At 46.8% G+C, this 15445-nt stretch overlaps 1 protein-coding gene across 1 annotated transcript in view; it reads left to right on the top strand.

The window, feature by feature from the left end:
* WDFY4 (WDFY family member 4) overlaps nt 1–15445 on the top strand; it is a 232750-nt gene that overhangs the window by 18734 nt on the left and 198571 nt on the right. The window contains exons 7-11 of the mRNA XM_052640371.1: nt 1051–1208; nt 2676–3128; nt 4148–4252; nt 5666–5856; nt 13761–14341. Of these exons, the coding sequence (XP_052496331.1) occupies nt 1051–1208; nt 2676–3128; nt 4148–4252; nt 5666–5856; nt 13761–14341 (1488 nt within the window). The remainder of the gene's footprint in view (nt 1–1050; nt 1209–2675; nt 3129–4147; nt 4253–5665; nt 5857–13760; nt 14342–15445) is intronic.

The raw sequence follows: 15445 nt of genomic DNA, 5'->3' as shown, positions 1-15445 counted from the left end.
GCACACAGAATGGGCATCCCTACGCGGTTGGTCCTGGACTCAGTCGTGTCTGCCCCTTTGTGACCCCATGGACTACAGCTCACTGTAGCTGTCCATGGGATTTCCCAGGCAAGAGTACTGGAGTGGGCTGCCATTCCCTTCTCCAACGGGTTTTACCAATCCAGGGATGGGACCCAGGTCTCCCGCATTGCAGGCGGATTCCTTACTGTCTGAGCCACCAGGGAAGCCCAAGGGATGTCTCTACAAGAATGCCATGTTTCACACGAGTCTGGACCATCACTGACTGGTGACTGCTACCATGGATGTCTCTGTCACAGCAGTTCCTAAATATCTCTTTGGTTAAATGGCTGGTTGGTTTGCCCCAGACTTCTTGTGGAAGGCAGGAAGGAAAATAAACTGTTCAGGGAATGTCAGAAAGGACCCCTATCGGCTCATTTGTTTTCCTTTTCGCCTTAATGGAAGTCACACTGCCAATACTTTTACCCTTGACCTGGCAATGAGGCTTAAGAGACCATTCTCCATGAGAAGAGCAAGGCAGCCCACTCACTACACATAAGTAGCTGCAAACAAAAGAAATACCCACCCTTGAAATAAGCAGGAAGAAATCTAATAAAGCCCAATTATTTCCCATGATGTTTGTATTGTTGGTCTTCTGAAATATCAAATCTCTCATTTTGGGGGTGCTTCTGCCCTGTTGGTGCCTGACGCCCGTACATCTTAGGGGTCCTTCCACGGAAAGCAGCTCTCCTTTGAGCCGACGCTGTGGCTCTGCTCATAGGTTCCTCTGCGTACAGAGATATTTCAGATACCTGAAATACAGGTTTCTCTGTATTCTATCTGTGCAAGTCCTTAGATCTAGGTGCTTGCAAACAGAGTGACTTTTATCCACCCTCCGTCCCATGCCTTTCGGTGCTAAACTGGTGGAGCTCTTTGGGGTCATGCCCAACACTGTGATCTTCATTGCCTCTGCCTCCCTGTGACCAGCACCTTGGGCAAACCTGGCTGTTCTGTCCAAGACATCCAGGGAGCTGGTCTCGTCTGTCCCCACAGGTACGACGGACTGACCCAGAGCGAGGCTGACCCCCACCTGGAGGAGCTCCTCGGGCTGGTGGTGTGGCTGACAACCTGTGGGAGGTCAGAGCTGAAGGTGTTCGACAGCATCACTTACCCTCAGCTTGAAGGCTTCAAGTTCCATCACGAGGCTTCTGGTGGGTCTCTGGGTGTCCCTGGGTGCTTTGCGCCCTGAAGAGGCAGTGCAGGTCATTTCCCGCTGCTCTGTGCAGAAACAGACATGTGGCAGGTGTCGGTGACTCAGCAGGGCCTGATTCTGTCATGCCTTTGGGGGATTACCTATGTATTGAGAATCTCTCCTTAATACATTTTTCCAAACGCCCTGGGTGAGACTTAAGAGGAAATGTTTGCGCAAATAAAAGAGACGACCTGTGATTTCCATTCTCACCCCGATGTGACTTACTTGGTGCCATCTGCTTGTCTAACAGGGGCTGGTGGCCCTGAAACAGCAACCCAGGCTCCGAGTCAGCGCCTCCTTAGTCCTATGACATGTTGATTGATTGATTGACTGATGAATTCAATCCACATGTACTGATGCCTCTGTCCAGCAGCCGCTCTGCACCATGCTGGGAACCACTGTGAGCAGGCCAGGTGTCTGTACCTTACAGATGCTCTACAGAGACTGTCACATAAACCCCGAGCTATAACCTGTTCAATAACTGGCTGATAAATAGGAACAGTGGTAACACGAAGGGTGGGGTTTAGCTCTGCCTGGGTCAGTCAGGAAACTGCACAGAGTCTCATTCGAGAGAGGTGTCAAGGCAAATGATGGTGGGCCAGGAAAGAAGGAGGGGGACGAGGTGGAGGGTGAAAAGCTGTGAGGCCAGTGTAGGAAAAGCCACTGGATGTGACTCCAGCAGACACACAGGGCAGTGTGAGGATTAGAGAGGAGTTTCAGAAACATTTTGAGTGTCTGAGGCAGAGAGAGCTGGAAGTAGAGAGTTCTGTGAGGAAGTGTCTCAAGGGCAGGATTGAATGAGGCTTTTTCTGGAGAGAAAAAGGGGCGGGTGGGTTCAGATGGTCTTTTTATTTAATAGCTTGTCTAGAAATGAAACTGACTTTGCTTAGTAATCTTTAGCATCATTTGATTTTAACTAATTGAAACCAATCCTCCAGCCCCGTGCTGCCCAATGGAAATATAATGTGAGCCACATTCCATAATTTTAAATGTTCTAATTACAAAATTTTAAAAATTAAGGAGAAACAGGTTAAATTATTTTTCATAATATATTTTATTTAACTCTGTATAGCCAAAATATTACCATCAAAAATGTGATCATACAAATAACCGTTAATGATTTTTTTCACCGTGTTCATTTCTTTGTGCTATGTCTTAGAAATCTGGCATGTATTCTTCTCATGGCACGCCTGGGTTCACAGTAGCCACATTTCAATGCTTAATCAGCCAGCACGTCTTGGGCAATGCAGCTCTAGCCTTACTCATAGCCTAGGCAGATGGCTTCTCTGGACTTCTGATAGATATTTACTACAGGAATTAGAAAGTATAAACTTTAAATGGCACATCCTCGTGATAATTCAACCACATATTTCTGGGCATAGTCAGGAGAAATGGCTTGCAGGATGATTCCTTTTTGCATCTTCAGGGGTGACTGTGAAGAATCTTCAGGCCTTTCAAGTCCTGCAGAATGTTTTCCACAAAGTCAGCGACCCCATCCTCTGCACCAAAGTCCTGTCCTCCATTAGGACCATGTGGACCTGGAACGCCCGCAACTTCTTCCTGCTGGAGTGGACCCTGCAGCCCGTCTCGCAGTTTGTGGAGATCATGCCCCTGAAGCCGACCCTGGTGCAGAGGCACTTCTTCCAGATGCTGGAGGCCCTGGTGTTTGAGCTGCGTTATGTGCCCCACGAGATCCTGCGGAAGGTGCAGCGTCTGATCCAGGAGAGCCCGGAGTCACTCTGTACCCTCATGGCCCTGCAGAGCATTCTCAGGATTGCCGGTGGCGACCCGCTCTTCCCTGACATCTTCCGGGACTCAGGGCTCCTGGGTCTGCTGCTGGCCCAGCTGCGGAAGCACGCCAAGATCCTGAGGAAGTCAGGTGCCTCCCTGGAGCGTCAGGAGGGGAAGTGGGGAATGGGCCGGGGTCAGTGTTAGCTGGGCCTGGTCTGTGTGCCAGCCCCAGCACCCATCAACATAACAGAGAGAAGTGAGCGTGCAAGGGTCACCTGGTGCCATGAAGCTTAGAGAGAGTACCCTTGGGATCCGTGGCTTCACAGAGCAGGCAGACTCCCTGTTTTCTGTAACTTGCTTGCTCCTCCCCACGATAAGTTGAGAGGGATAGGTGTAACTTTAAGCCAACTCATGGGACTAACTCAGGCCTGATGAGTTCTAAGCTATGAGATATCTCCTGCGCCAGTTATTGTCTGAGTATGTAGCTGGGTAGACGGGGCCTCAGGAGTGCAAAAGGCTTTCAGAGAGGCCTGAGCTCTGGGTGGGGGAAGGTGTGGGGTCACCTCTGGGCTCTACTGGAACATGGCCACCTTGCTCACATGGGGCTGTAGGGCCCAGTGGTCTTCCCTTGGAACAGAGGTCAGCAACCAGGGCCTTGCTGGCCCAGCTTGCCCCTCTAAGCTTGGCCACACTTCTGTGCGCCCTGCTGGGTTGTATGCCCATGGCTTCTTGGCAGCATCCCCTCGCCTCTGCTTCAGGACTGCTGGCCTGGGCTCTCTTCCTGCCTAACCATGCCCCATGCACATACCTTGCATTTTTCTATAAGCCTTCCAGGGGATTCTGATGCAACTCAAGTCAGAGAGCTTCTGATGTAGGGATTGTAGGGCCACATCTTACAAGTTGGGCTGCACACTCCTTTATAATGGAAGCATGATATTCATCTCTTGTTAAGAAGATAGATATTGGACATGTCAATGGACACGAGTTTGAGCAAACTCCAGGAGACAGTGAAGAACAGGGAAACCTGGTGTGCTGCAGTCCACGGGATCGCAAAGAGCTGGGCTGAGCAACGACAACAAAGAGGGCAGAAAAGTGACGGAATTGGAGGTTTGGGGCCATAGCACACGTGCTTAAAATTTTCTTTCCATTGTTTCTTAACTATGGCAGGAAAAAAAGAGATCAATCCTGGAGTTCAAGATACAGAACGAGAACTGACTTGTGTGATGCTGAAAACTGTGGTCACGCTTCTGAAAGGGTCCGTTAGGAATGCAGGTGAGAATGGTACCAGATTCACACTGTGACTGCTTGGGGAAACACTGACTATTTCCTGATGATTTATGTCAGTGTTCAAAGGCTGTATCCAAAGAATAGCCAACCCCATGGCTGTGGCTAATGTCCATTTACTGCTTTATCTCTGGTGATCATCAGTAAACTGGTAGACACATCAGTTGACACTTTTTACTGTTTAGGTTGCTAAATAAGGTGGTGAGTCAAAGAGTTATCTTAAATTTATGAGACCACAGAAACCCCATTTCCCTCAAGTAAAATCTTTTAATATCTTGCTGCACCGACTATAGATGCTTTTATAAAAAGATTCAAATTGTAAAATATTGTCATCATTTTTAAGAGATATAATTTGATGTGCTTCTAGCCCATGATGGATTTAATAGCTTCATTCATTAAAAAAATTTTTTTTAGCTTCCTGAGATCATGTGGCTCCCATGTTTAAAAATACATGCATAAAATATATGCATGTATATTATACTATAAAGCAGATGCATCAACAAAGTGACATGAATGGGTTTGGTAATCTGATGCATCTTTACTTGGGGCCTCAGAGGTCAACTATGCTGAATGTGAATGGCTATTTCATTATGGTAGAGCATCTCTCATGTGAGACTATAAAAGATTTCCTGGAGGTTCTGGTTAAAAGGGAGATACATATTCCTAGGTTCCCTCCCAGAGATCTAATTATCAGGTCAAGGAAGAACCCAGAAATCTACTTTTAAAAGGCCCTCTAGGTGATTCCATGTAAGGAATACCTGGCCCATAATTGGGAAATTCTGCTTTATGGAGTTGACCAGCTCAAATCCACATCTTGCCATTTGAATGATCCAGTTACTTCCTGGTTCTTATTCTACATGTAATTACTCCAAAGATCAGTCCCGGGGAAGAAATTCTTAGGATTACTTTTAAACAAAAAACATACCGTTAGCCAAATTTCTTTGATTCTGCTCCCCCACCATCCCAAGAAACTGCTTATGAATTAAATGCATTCTTAAATTCTGGCTTGCTTTGAACAAGACTTTAGGCAGAGATAAGAACTGATAAAATAAGAATTGCCATTGGCCCTGGATTAGGGAATTATGTGGAAATAAATGTCAGAGGTACATCCAATTAAAGTTTATATTACTTAGAAAAGGGGGAAGGTGGTTTCAAAAGCAGAATTCTCACTGAAGAAGAAAGCAGTTTTCTTTTTAATTCTCAGCTCCGTAGTTTCTCTATTCCTCTTCTTATTTTAACAGTAAGTATTGCTTTTGAAAAAAAAGTTTCTAATGGGTGGAAAAAACATATACATATGTAGCCAAACAAAAGTGGAAATTGTAAAGAAAAGCTGTCCTTATAATTGAAACTAAGGTCCCAAGATACCCATCACTCTAGCAATACTGTCTGTCTGGTCCCCAGTTGTCCTGAAAGACCACGGCATGGTGCCCTTCATCAAGATCTTCCTGGATGATGAGTGCTACCGGGGAGCCTCACTCGGCATCTTGGAGCAGCTCTCAGTCATCAACACCGAGGAGTACATGAGCATCATCGTGGGCGCTTTGTGCTCGTCCACTCAGGGGGAAATACAGCTGAAACTGGATCTCCTGAAGGTGATGTTGAGTCCTCCTTTGTGATGGGCTTTCCTACGGACACGCAGCGCATGATCGGCATTTGCCCATGCTTTCATTCTTTCACTTGGTCACTTATCCTACAGGTGGAGTGGCACTAGCTGCTGTCACAGACAAATCCCACCTGCTCAATAGCCTGGCACATTAGAGGCTTCTTACATATGGTCCAGTCAGTAATTGGGAGGAATGTCATTCAGGGACAGCTGTCACCTAGGCATCTAAGCCAGCCAGCAGACGAGGGAAGGGAGAGCAAAGAAAACGGTGCACGTTCTTCTCTGGCCTAGAACTGGTGCATATCCAATTTTCTTTGGGCAGGATTCATCCGGATGCATGAGGTGCCAGGAAATGTAGTCCTCGGTGGGGCCGTTACTTCCCAGCCACACTGCAGACTCTGGAAGTGGCGCCCGAATTGGTGGTGGCCAAGCTGCTGCCCTGTTTAGCCGCCCAGCCTTTAGTGAGCAAGGCCCGATGCAGAGTGCCCGGGACACACAGTGGAGTGAAACTCAGCCCTTGCTAACTGGTACCTCTAGACTAGGACTAATACTAAGTGAGCAATCATGGAGTCGGACATGACTGACGTGACTCAGAGGCAGCATGGTGATGCAGCATGGTTATGCCCTGGTAGATGCTGAAAGCAGGCTGCCATGGGGACAGAGAAGTAGAAACCAGTGTTGCCTTGCGTGTTTGACGAAGGGTCACGGAGGAGGGAACGTCTGAACTGGGAAAGGAAGCCAAAGGCAGTCAAAGGGACAGGAACAGTGGTCACACAGGGAAAAGTCAAACTAGGGTGTCACCTTTGGACAACAAAGAAAAGCGTATGTATATTTTTTTATAATATTGTTAACCATCACCAAATTGTCTTAAAATAGTTAAAGATGAAAATAACTATCATCAGCCTTATAGCTCTCACAATTTTGTTTCTATTCCTGCTTTTCCATTTCTTTTGTCTGTGGGGGCTTATACCTTTAACAAAAATCCTCTATCTTTCATTTATGGCTGTTTAAGAGAAGGGCAGACTGAAATGCAAATATCCCCCAGGGAACTGACTTGGGGACCTGCCACGTCTGTGTGCAAAACAACCCTGCGTGCAAAACACACTCCTGTTTCATTACCATGTTATCCTGGACCACCGGTGAATTTTGTATAATACAAAGTTGCTCTCACTTCCAAATTAAAACCCTCAGCCATAGTTAGCCATGAGATGACACGACCCTTATGGCAGAAAGTGAAGAGGAACTAAAAAGCCTCTTGATGAAAGTGAAAGAGGAGAGTGAAAAAGCTGGTTTAAAGCTCAACATTCAGAAAACGAAGATCATGGCATCTGGTCCCATCACTTCATGGGAAATAGATGGGGAAACAGTGGAAACAGTGTCAGACTTTATTTTTGGGGGCTCCAAAATCACTGCAGATGGTGACTGCAGCCATGAAGTTAAAAGATGCTTACTCCTTGGAAGGAAAGTTATGACCAACCTAGATGGCATATTCAAAAGCAGAGATATTACTTTGCCAACAAAGGTCTGTCTAGTCAAGACTATGGTTTTTCCAGTGGTCATGTTATGGATGTGAGAGTTGGACTGTGAAGAAAGCTGAGTGCTGAAGAATTGATGCTTTTGAACTGTGGTGTTGGAGAAGACTCTTGAGAGTCCCTTGGACTGCAAGGAGATCCAACCAGTCCATCCTAAAGGAGATCAGTCCTGGGTGTTCACTGGAAGGCCTGATGCTAAAGCTGAAACTCCAATACTTTGGCCACCTCATGGGAAGAGTTGACTCATTGGAAAAGACCCTGATGCTGGGAAGGATTAGGGGCAGCAGGAGAAGGGGACGACAGAGGATGAGATGGCTGGATGGCATCACTGACTCGATGGACATGAGTCTGAGTGAACTCCGGGAGATGGTGATCGACAGGGAGGCCTGGCGTGCTGCGACTCATGCGGTCGCAAAGAGTCGGACACGACTGAGACTGAACTGACCTGAACTGAGCTGATCTCAGTATAAAACCATTTAACAGTTAGAGAACGACATTCAGTTTATTTTACCAACTTAATTTCTCGGCAAAGCCAGCGTCAGGCTCTGAAGTAGCGGTATTCGTGTCGTCTGATGACCTAAGCCCGTGGAGCTCAGCAGAGCCAGTGTGTCATGAGAAGCCCGTCCGAAAGTGGCATTTTGACTGCGGTTATCGTGCATTTCATAGATGACAAGAACCGAAACAGTGACTTAATCACAGAGTCAAAAAATCAGTGAAGTGATGGAACACAAAAGGAAAGTTAAAGGTCTTTCGAAAGATACTGGAGCTCCATGGTTATGTGAAGTAACAGGTCTGAAGGGAGCATGTAGAGGGGAGATTAAAGGGGAGAGATAGCAAGAATTAATGAGAGTTTATAGCTGGAAAGCGCCTTGGCTTCAGTGGTTCAGTCCTGATGTGGCAGTAGAGACAGGCCTGGAGAGATTCTAATACTCAAAGGTGAAGCTGAATTTGAATCTAAGACGAGTGACTAAAAATTTGATGGTCTTTTCTCTTCACCGTGCTCTTTGTTGAATTTTTTTCTCATATGTCTCTGTTCGACGTAATTCGAATGAGGGACAGGGAAGGCAGGGAGCAATGCAGTCTGGACTTGGATTTTCTCTTGGATGAATGATTGGAACCCCTAACTGTACCTGGCATTTTCACAGTTATAGTCAAACAGATCCACGGAGAGGAAAGTTTTGGAGAGTACAGTATTTTTGTGTCTATTATAGAAAAGCTCTCTGCTTTGCTCCAAATTTCCTCTTGTTTACCCAAGAGCCCAGAGGCACCGTACTGGACTGTCAGACCTTGGGTAATAGGACTGAATTTCCAGAATTAGCCATAAAGCCATGGTGTTTTACAGATTCAGTATCATTTCAGTATCACACTATCAAGAGACTGCATCAGGGATGAATAACGTGTGAGCTTTTTAACACAGTCATACTCTGGGCTTCCCTCATAGCTCAGTTGGTAAAGAATCCACCTGCAATGCGGGAGAGGCCGGTTCGATTCTTGGATCAGGAAGATCCTCTGGAGAAGGGATAGGCTACCCACTCTGGTATTCTGGCCTGGAGAATTCCATGGACTGCATAGTCCTTGGGGTTGCAGAGAGTCAGACACGGCTGAGCGGCTTCCACTTTCACCCTGTGCTCAACGTGCTGTCTTCTTTCTGGGTACCAAGTTACTGCTGGGCAGTGAGGAGGGTGCCTGGTGCCGCCATGGCTTTTCTGGGACCAGGCTGATAACCCACTGAAGCTCTGGTGGGTTGTGGGGAAGGATTGGGCCCCAGAGCCTGTTCCAGCCTTGCCCACCATGGAGTCCTATGAGCAACTAGCCAACATTTGCTGGAATCTGATGTGAGATAGGTCTTTGTTTTAAATCACTTTGGGAACCCCTTGGGAAACAAAGATGTAAAATTAGTTCTGGCTAGATTTCCCATTTTGGTAGTTGAGAGTATGCCTGCACTGTGCCTGCAAAGTGGGTCAGATGTAGAATGAAGGGGAAGTGATGGAATGTGGGGGCCTCAAAGTCAGGACCCTCCACCCCACCACCTGACCAAGGTTTGCCATCTCTGAAGTATATTCACATCATGGTGCCACCCTCACTTCCCTTCCCTGAGAATCAGCCAGCTGCTCTGGAGGAGAAAATTCCTCCAGAAACATGTGACTTAAGGCAGTTGCTTCCAAAAATCCAGTGGTGCTTCCATACCAATACAGAAGGACATGTGACTTCACCCCCTAATTCTGGCAAATGATAACCGAGTTAAAGAATAATGTAAGCAAATGAATTTCCTCTCCACGGCCAGTGGGACCATGATTGGATTATGCACAAATTCAGATTGATTTGCTAATATACATTTAGCTGTTCAACTCTGAGCTTAATTGCATTACCTCACCCGTCTTCCAGCATGACACATGGAAAATTATGAGGAATAACAAATAATAGAATGTGAAATAAATCCTGTTAGTCTTAACATAGTTAGCGCTTTGCAGCAGACATCCATTTTATAGATTCAAGCTGGAGGAATACTAACTCAGAGACGATGACATGGTAACTGAGTTAAGGAGGAGAAAATGTGCTTAACGCTGACCTTTCTTGAAATGTGTCAACCCTAGCCTGATTACTTTGACTTCAGCTGATTAAATTTACTCCCTTCCGCAGACTTGCAAGCCTAGGTGATGCATTATCACGCAAAGTTGAATGACAGTAATGGAGACCCTCCTCCTAGGCCCCCAGTTCCTGACAAATTGTTTCCCGAAGTAGCGCAGTATTTATTTTCCTTTATGATAGAAATGTTTCTCTTTAGTTGCTATGAAATTAAGTCTTTGTAATTAGATTTTGGACTCTTTACTTTATGACTCTGCAAATATGAAATTAACCCCATCCCAAGAAATAATAGAGAAGCCTGAGGTCTAATGGCATTACCCCCATTTTAGATAATGACTCTGAATTCAATAAATCAAACAAAGCAACAATTAAGGACAGCCATTTCTTCCCCCCTCCCCATAGGAGGAGAGAAGTGCCATCTAGGAATTAAGGGGATAGACCCTCTGAGAGACACAGATCATAAGGATGGCTGTGATTGTGTTGCTCTCTTTTTAAAATATCTGCCCTCAGCACTCGGAATGACAGAGATCTGATGAGCAATATTTGGTATAAAACTGGACAATTGGAAGGTGGTTTCTTAAGGGAAGAGGGGAGTTTTAGTGGTCATCTAGCACTCAGACAATTGCTTATAATCTGATTAATTTTAATTGTTAATCATTCTCTCTTTTGGGTGTTTATTTTGTCACGTGTCGTGTGATAAACAGAAGACTTCCATTCATTCCATTTGCCCTGAATAACGTAACAGTGGTTTTCAGAGCTACTGAAAGCACTCACATAAACGTAGTTTAGCACCCTAGAGCCTCAGATTTCTTGACATGTCGGTACTTTATCTGTTTTTCATGGCACTAGTCACACTAAGACAGGTTGAGACAGACAGTGCTGAGCCACACTGACCAACGCTAATGGTCAGTCAGCCTTTCACTGGATTATCAGATGGCAGGGAGAGGCCACCGCCACTCAGCATGCTTGAAGGTTAGAGCGCACTTCCACCTCGGTAAAGAGGCACTAATTCTGTCCAGAGTGAGTTGCTCATACAAGGCAGGCACAGAGGACTGGCCCCAGAGTCCCAGGGCTGGGGGTGGGATTTTGGGAAGGCAGCTGTGGTGATGCTGTGTGTTCAGAGAAAGTCCCTGCCTAGTCTAGGGAACTCTGTGCTGCTAAACCATAAGCTTTTACATTCACCAACATTACTACCCTGGAGAATCTGTTCTGCATATAATCTCCTCTTTAAGGACCTGTCTGTACATGCAATCTCTCCTCAGTTTTGAGCCAAATACAGAAGTAGCTGGACTTCCCTTTTGGCTCAGCGGTAGAGAGTCTGCCTGCCAGTGCAGCAGACACGGGTTTGATCCCTGAGTCAGGAAGCTCCCCTGGAAAAGGGGATGGCAACCTGCTCCGGTATTCTTGCCTGAGAAACCCCATGGATGGAGGAGCATGTCAGGCTACAGCCCATGGGGTTGCAAAAAGAGTCGGACATGACTTAGTGGCTAAACAGCAACAGAAGCAGTTAAGTCATATCCTCACTTAGGGGGGGAACGCAGCTGTCACTGGAAACACTAGTCCTTCGCGTTACAATCTGCCTCTATCTGCCAGACAGTCTGGAAAGCCCATTTCCCTGAACCATATCCCATGACTCTGATTTGATCCCCTTTTAGTGGGTGACCCTGATGCTGAGTTTCTTTTAAAGAACAAAATAATTCAATTTCCCCACAGCCATCCCCCAGAGCTGTGGAGGGCAATCATTGATCCAACCACCGTAAGTCATGCATTTCCTTTTCCTATAACTGGGAAAAGATCAATTGACCCATATTGGTACAGATGAATCTTTCTACCGCACTCTATATGATAATTTGTCCCTTTTGAGCATAATCATCACCTTTGGCCTTGTATAGATTCTCCTAGTTTCTACAATCTTTGTTTTGTTTACTTGAAATGTCATTGACGGGGCAGTGGGAACACTTTAAGCAGCTTCTAGGTCATCATTTCTCTCCATCTTTGAAAGAGTCCTTGCTTGTGGGCATTAGCTTCGTTCTGGCTCATTTCACGCTTTCCTACCCCATGCCTGGGTTCACCGTCCGCCAAGCAGTTCAAGCTTCTTGTAGCAGAATATAATCTTAGATAATAAAATATGGGTTCTAGTGGTACACATTATAGTGTTTCAGATAAACACTAGTGTTAGGTTGGAGTTACCAGCATTTTAGAGACAGAACTAGAAAATTACTTTCCCCCGCAAAGTACATGACTTCGTATTTCATATTTACCTGTAACTTTACTGAGTTTCTATCTGACTTTCTCTGCATGAGAATTTAGAAGGCGAGTCCTTTTGCTTCCTTTTCTGACCCATCAATTTTCTCTTTGTCATTGGATTTGCATGTATTATGCCGCAGACTATCACCCTAAACCATGCATTTAAGGCACAGTTTCACCCATCTCTCCCGAATTAGGAACTTTTTTTTCCCTTACTTTTTTCTCTTTGAACCTTGTTTCAAGCATCCTGAAATTGACTTCAAGTTATGCCTGGCAAGAAAAGTCTCTTTCCTGTGTCTCTAGAGCACTAAACATCGTAAAGGATGAAACAACTCAAATGTTCCTCCAGCACCTCCTAGCGAAACTGCAGGGACTAGCCATTTTCTGGGAAACATGCTTAAGAAACCTGGGTTTGATGGAGTCCCATTCAATTTTCACAAATTGTAAACAACTAAATGCCAAAATCTAGAGGCTTTTGATTTTATCTAAAATCATCCATCCATTCTTCACTGTTAGGGGTGAGACTTTAGCCCAGAATGAGAACTTCTTAAGTCCAGTCCTTCTTTCATTCTAAAACATTTACTGAACACCTAGGGTATATCATGGGTACTAGAACCGAAGAATGGTGCTTTGGAAGTGCTTAGTAAGTGTTTGATTCCAGAGGGAATTAAAAGTCTGGCTGTCCAGAAAGACCTCAGCAGTCTTGCAAAGATAGACTCTAGAGCGTGCATTGTAGCAGCCTAAACTCCACACATGGTCTATAGTACAGGCTAGGCCTATATGTTTCCCTCCATGAAGGAGTGCTCTTCACCTTAATTCCCTTTTGAAAATTGTCACAGCCTTCCTCTAGTTGGCAGTGACATGAAATCAGGCTTGTTCACTGCTGTGGATTGTGGTACACCAGCTTTTAAGTAGATTTGTTTGACTGCCTTCCATTTATTAAAAATACCTGTGCTTGCACACAGAGGAAGGTAAGTAGTAATAAACTGCTTCGTATAGATTTCACTGTTTCCTTTTGCAATATAGAAAATGGTTCATTCCAAGAGTTTAGCAAGTATTTATTAAGTAGGTACCACAATCCACAGCAGCAAACAAGCCTGATTTCATGTCATTTCAAACTAGAGGAAGGCTGAGACAATTTTCAAATAGCTTCCATGCAGGATGGTGAGAGTTCTGATTGGGGAGTGAGAGATATGAGCACTCAGCCTGGGATGAGTATAAGTGAGGGGTCAGAGAAAGGTTTGTGGAGAGAGATGCACTTGAGATATAAGACAGTAAATCAACCCTATAAAGCAGCATAGGCTTTAAGAGCAACCATTTGAACAAAGACATGGAGGGGCAACCCGAAACTAAAATAAAGAGGAACAGTATAGACCTCCCAGTGTTTCAGAATTGCCCACGGGTAGCTCGCCGTTCCCCTGGCATGGATCCTGGAGGAGCACCAGGAATGCTCTGGCAATGCTGGCTGGAGCTCAGCGGTAAAGATCTGCTGCCTGGACCTCACTCACTTTTATCTCATCGGTTTCAGTCTCTGCTCCGGATCCTGGAGACCCCCAAAGGCCGCGCTGCTTTCAGAGTCTCCAGTGGGTTCAACGGGCTGCTGTCCCTTCTCTCTGACCTGGAGGGGTCTCTCCAGGAGCCCCCACTGCAGACGTGGGGGGCAGTGTCCCCCAGCCAGACCCTGGACCTTGTCCTGCACAGCCTCTGTGCTTTGTCAGCTGCACTGTACCTGGACCCTGTCAACAGTGACTTCTTTAGGAGGACCGGGCTCTTTGAGAAGCTGGCCGAGGACCTGTGCTTGCTGGGCTGTTTTGGGGCCCTGGAGGAAGAGGACGCCTCTCCGCCCTCCTGGGAGGACACCAAGGCCAGGCCATTTGCTGATCTGCTGAGTGCGGCCTTTTCCTCCGCCAGCCTGCTCCCACCCAAGATCCAGAGCTGCCTGCAGATCCTCAGCTTTCTGGACAGCATGGCCCGAGGCACTCTCCACCTGCGCAGGGACCTGAAGGATGCTCCGAGGACCAGGCAGGAGCTAGCGGTGGACCCTCAGAGGGCAGAACCTGGCAGTGACCCCCAGGGAAGCTTCAAGCAGTGGCCAGACCTGGAAGAGAGGTAGGGCTTTGCTGCCTGCTTCCCTAATCTGTCCTCGGTGTGTTTGTCTCCTGTGTCCCGGGCACATATCCCGCACATGCGTAGTACAAAGTGGGTGTGCGGAAAGTTACGCTGCTACTCACCCTCCTGAGTCCATTCCCAGCAAGCGTCCTCCTATCTGATGTTTAAGCCAATAGGAGACCGAACTGGATTCAGAAGCAAAGGAAACCTTTCCTCTTTTCACAGAGAATGGAGAGGTGCAAGCTCCCCTGCTCTCTGGACAAGCCTGGGGTGGGGCTGCCTTTAGGGATCCTGTGTAGAGGGAAGGGGTGGAGACCGCAGGGCTGGGCGCACCACCTCCGCACACGGCCCACTGCCACCGCCTGGAGTGGAGGATCCTGCACCTCGCTTCTGCACCGGATCTGCGCGTTGCCGCGTCCTGCGCAGCCACTTTGCACTGGGAACTCTGGTCTGAAGTGCCTGCGCAGGGCAGGGCCCCGGTATGCAGTAACCAGTGAATAAGTGAGACTAGACTAGGCAGAAAGGAAGAGGGTAGACCTTATCTTATCACCCAGATTCCACCTTATGTTTCCCGGGGATCCCAGTGGGCTTTGCTGGTGACAGCGTGATTTTCTTTCCTTTAAATCAAGTTAACTTTGTCTTGGTTAACTTTGCCTTTTCTTTTCTTTTCTTTAAATCAAGTTAACTTCATCCCCCTTCCCTGAGAGCTGGCAGAAAACCAGTCTGACTCAGTTCAGGGTCGGGGGATGCTGATGAGTCACCGAGAACCAGGGAGGCTTACCTGATTTTGGAAACTGAGGGCAGAGCTCTGCTGCGCACAGGCTCCCTTTCTCCTTTGGCTTCTTTGCTGTGCCTCGGAGCCTAGGTGCCCGGGCCCAGCCTCTTTGGTGCGCTGAGTAGCCTTTGCCTTCCTAGATCACATGTCCTGCCTGCCAGGGCACTGCCAGGGAGTGGGTGATGTCCTTGACTTGTGAGACACAAACCATAGCGTCCTTCTCAATCATGGGACTCTTCTTGTTCTTTCTTGCTGCTTCCATTTCCCCTGACAAGGACATCTTTCTGCAGGCTAACCTTCTCAAGGGCCTGACTTTGATAAACAACTTC

The sequence above is a fragment of the Budorcas taxicolor genome, chromosome 5 (assembly GCF_023091745.1).
Source record: "Budorcas taxicolor isolate Tak-1 chromosome 5, Takin1.1, whole genome shotgun sequence".
NCBI classification, from domain to species: Eukaryota; Metazoa; Chordata; class Mammalia; order Artiodactyla; family Bovidae; genus Budorcas; species Budorcas taxicolor.
This window is presented reverse-complemented; position numbering and strand designations above follow the sequence as displayed.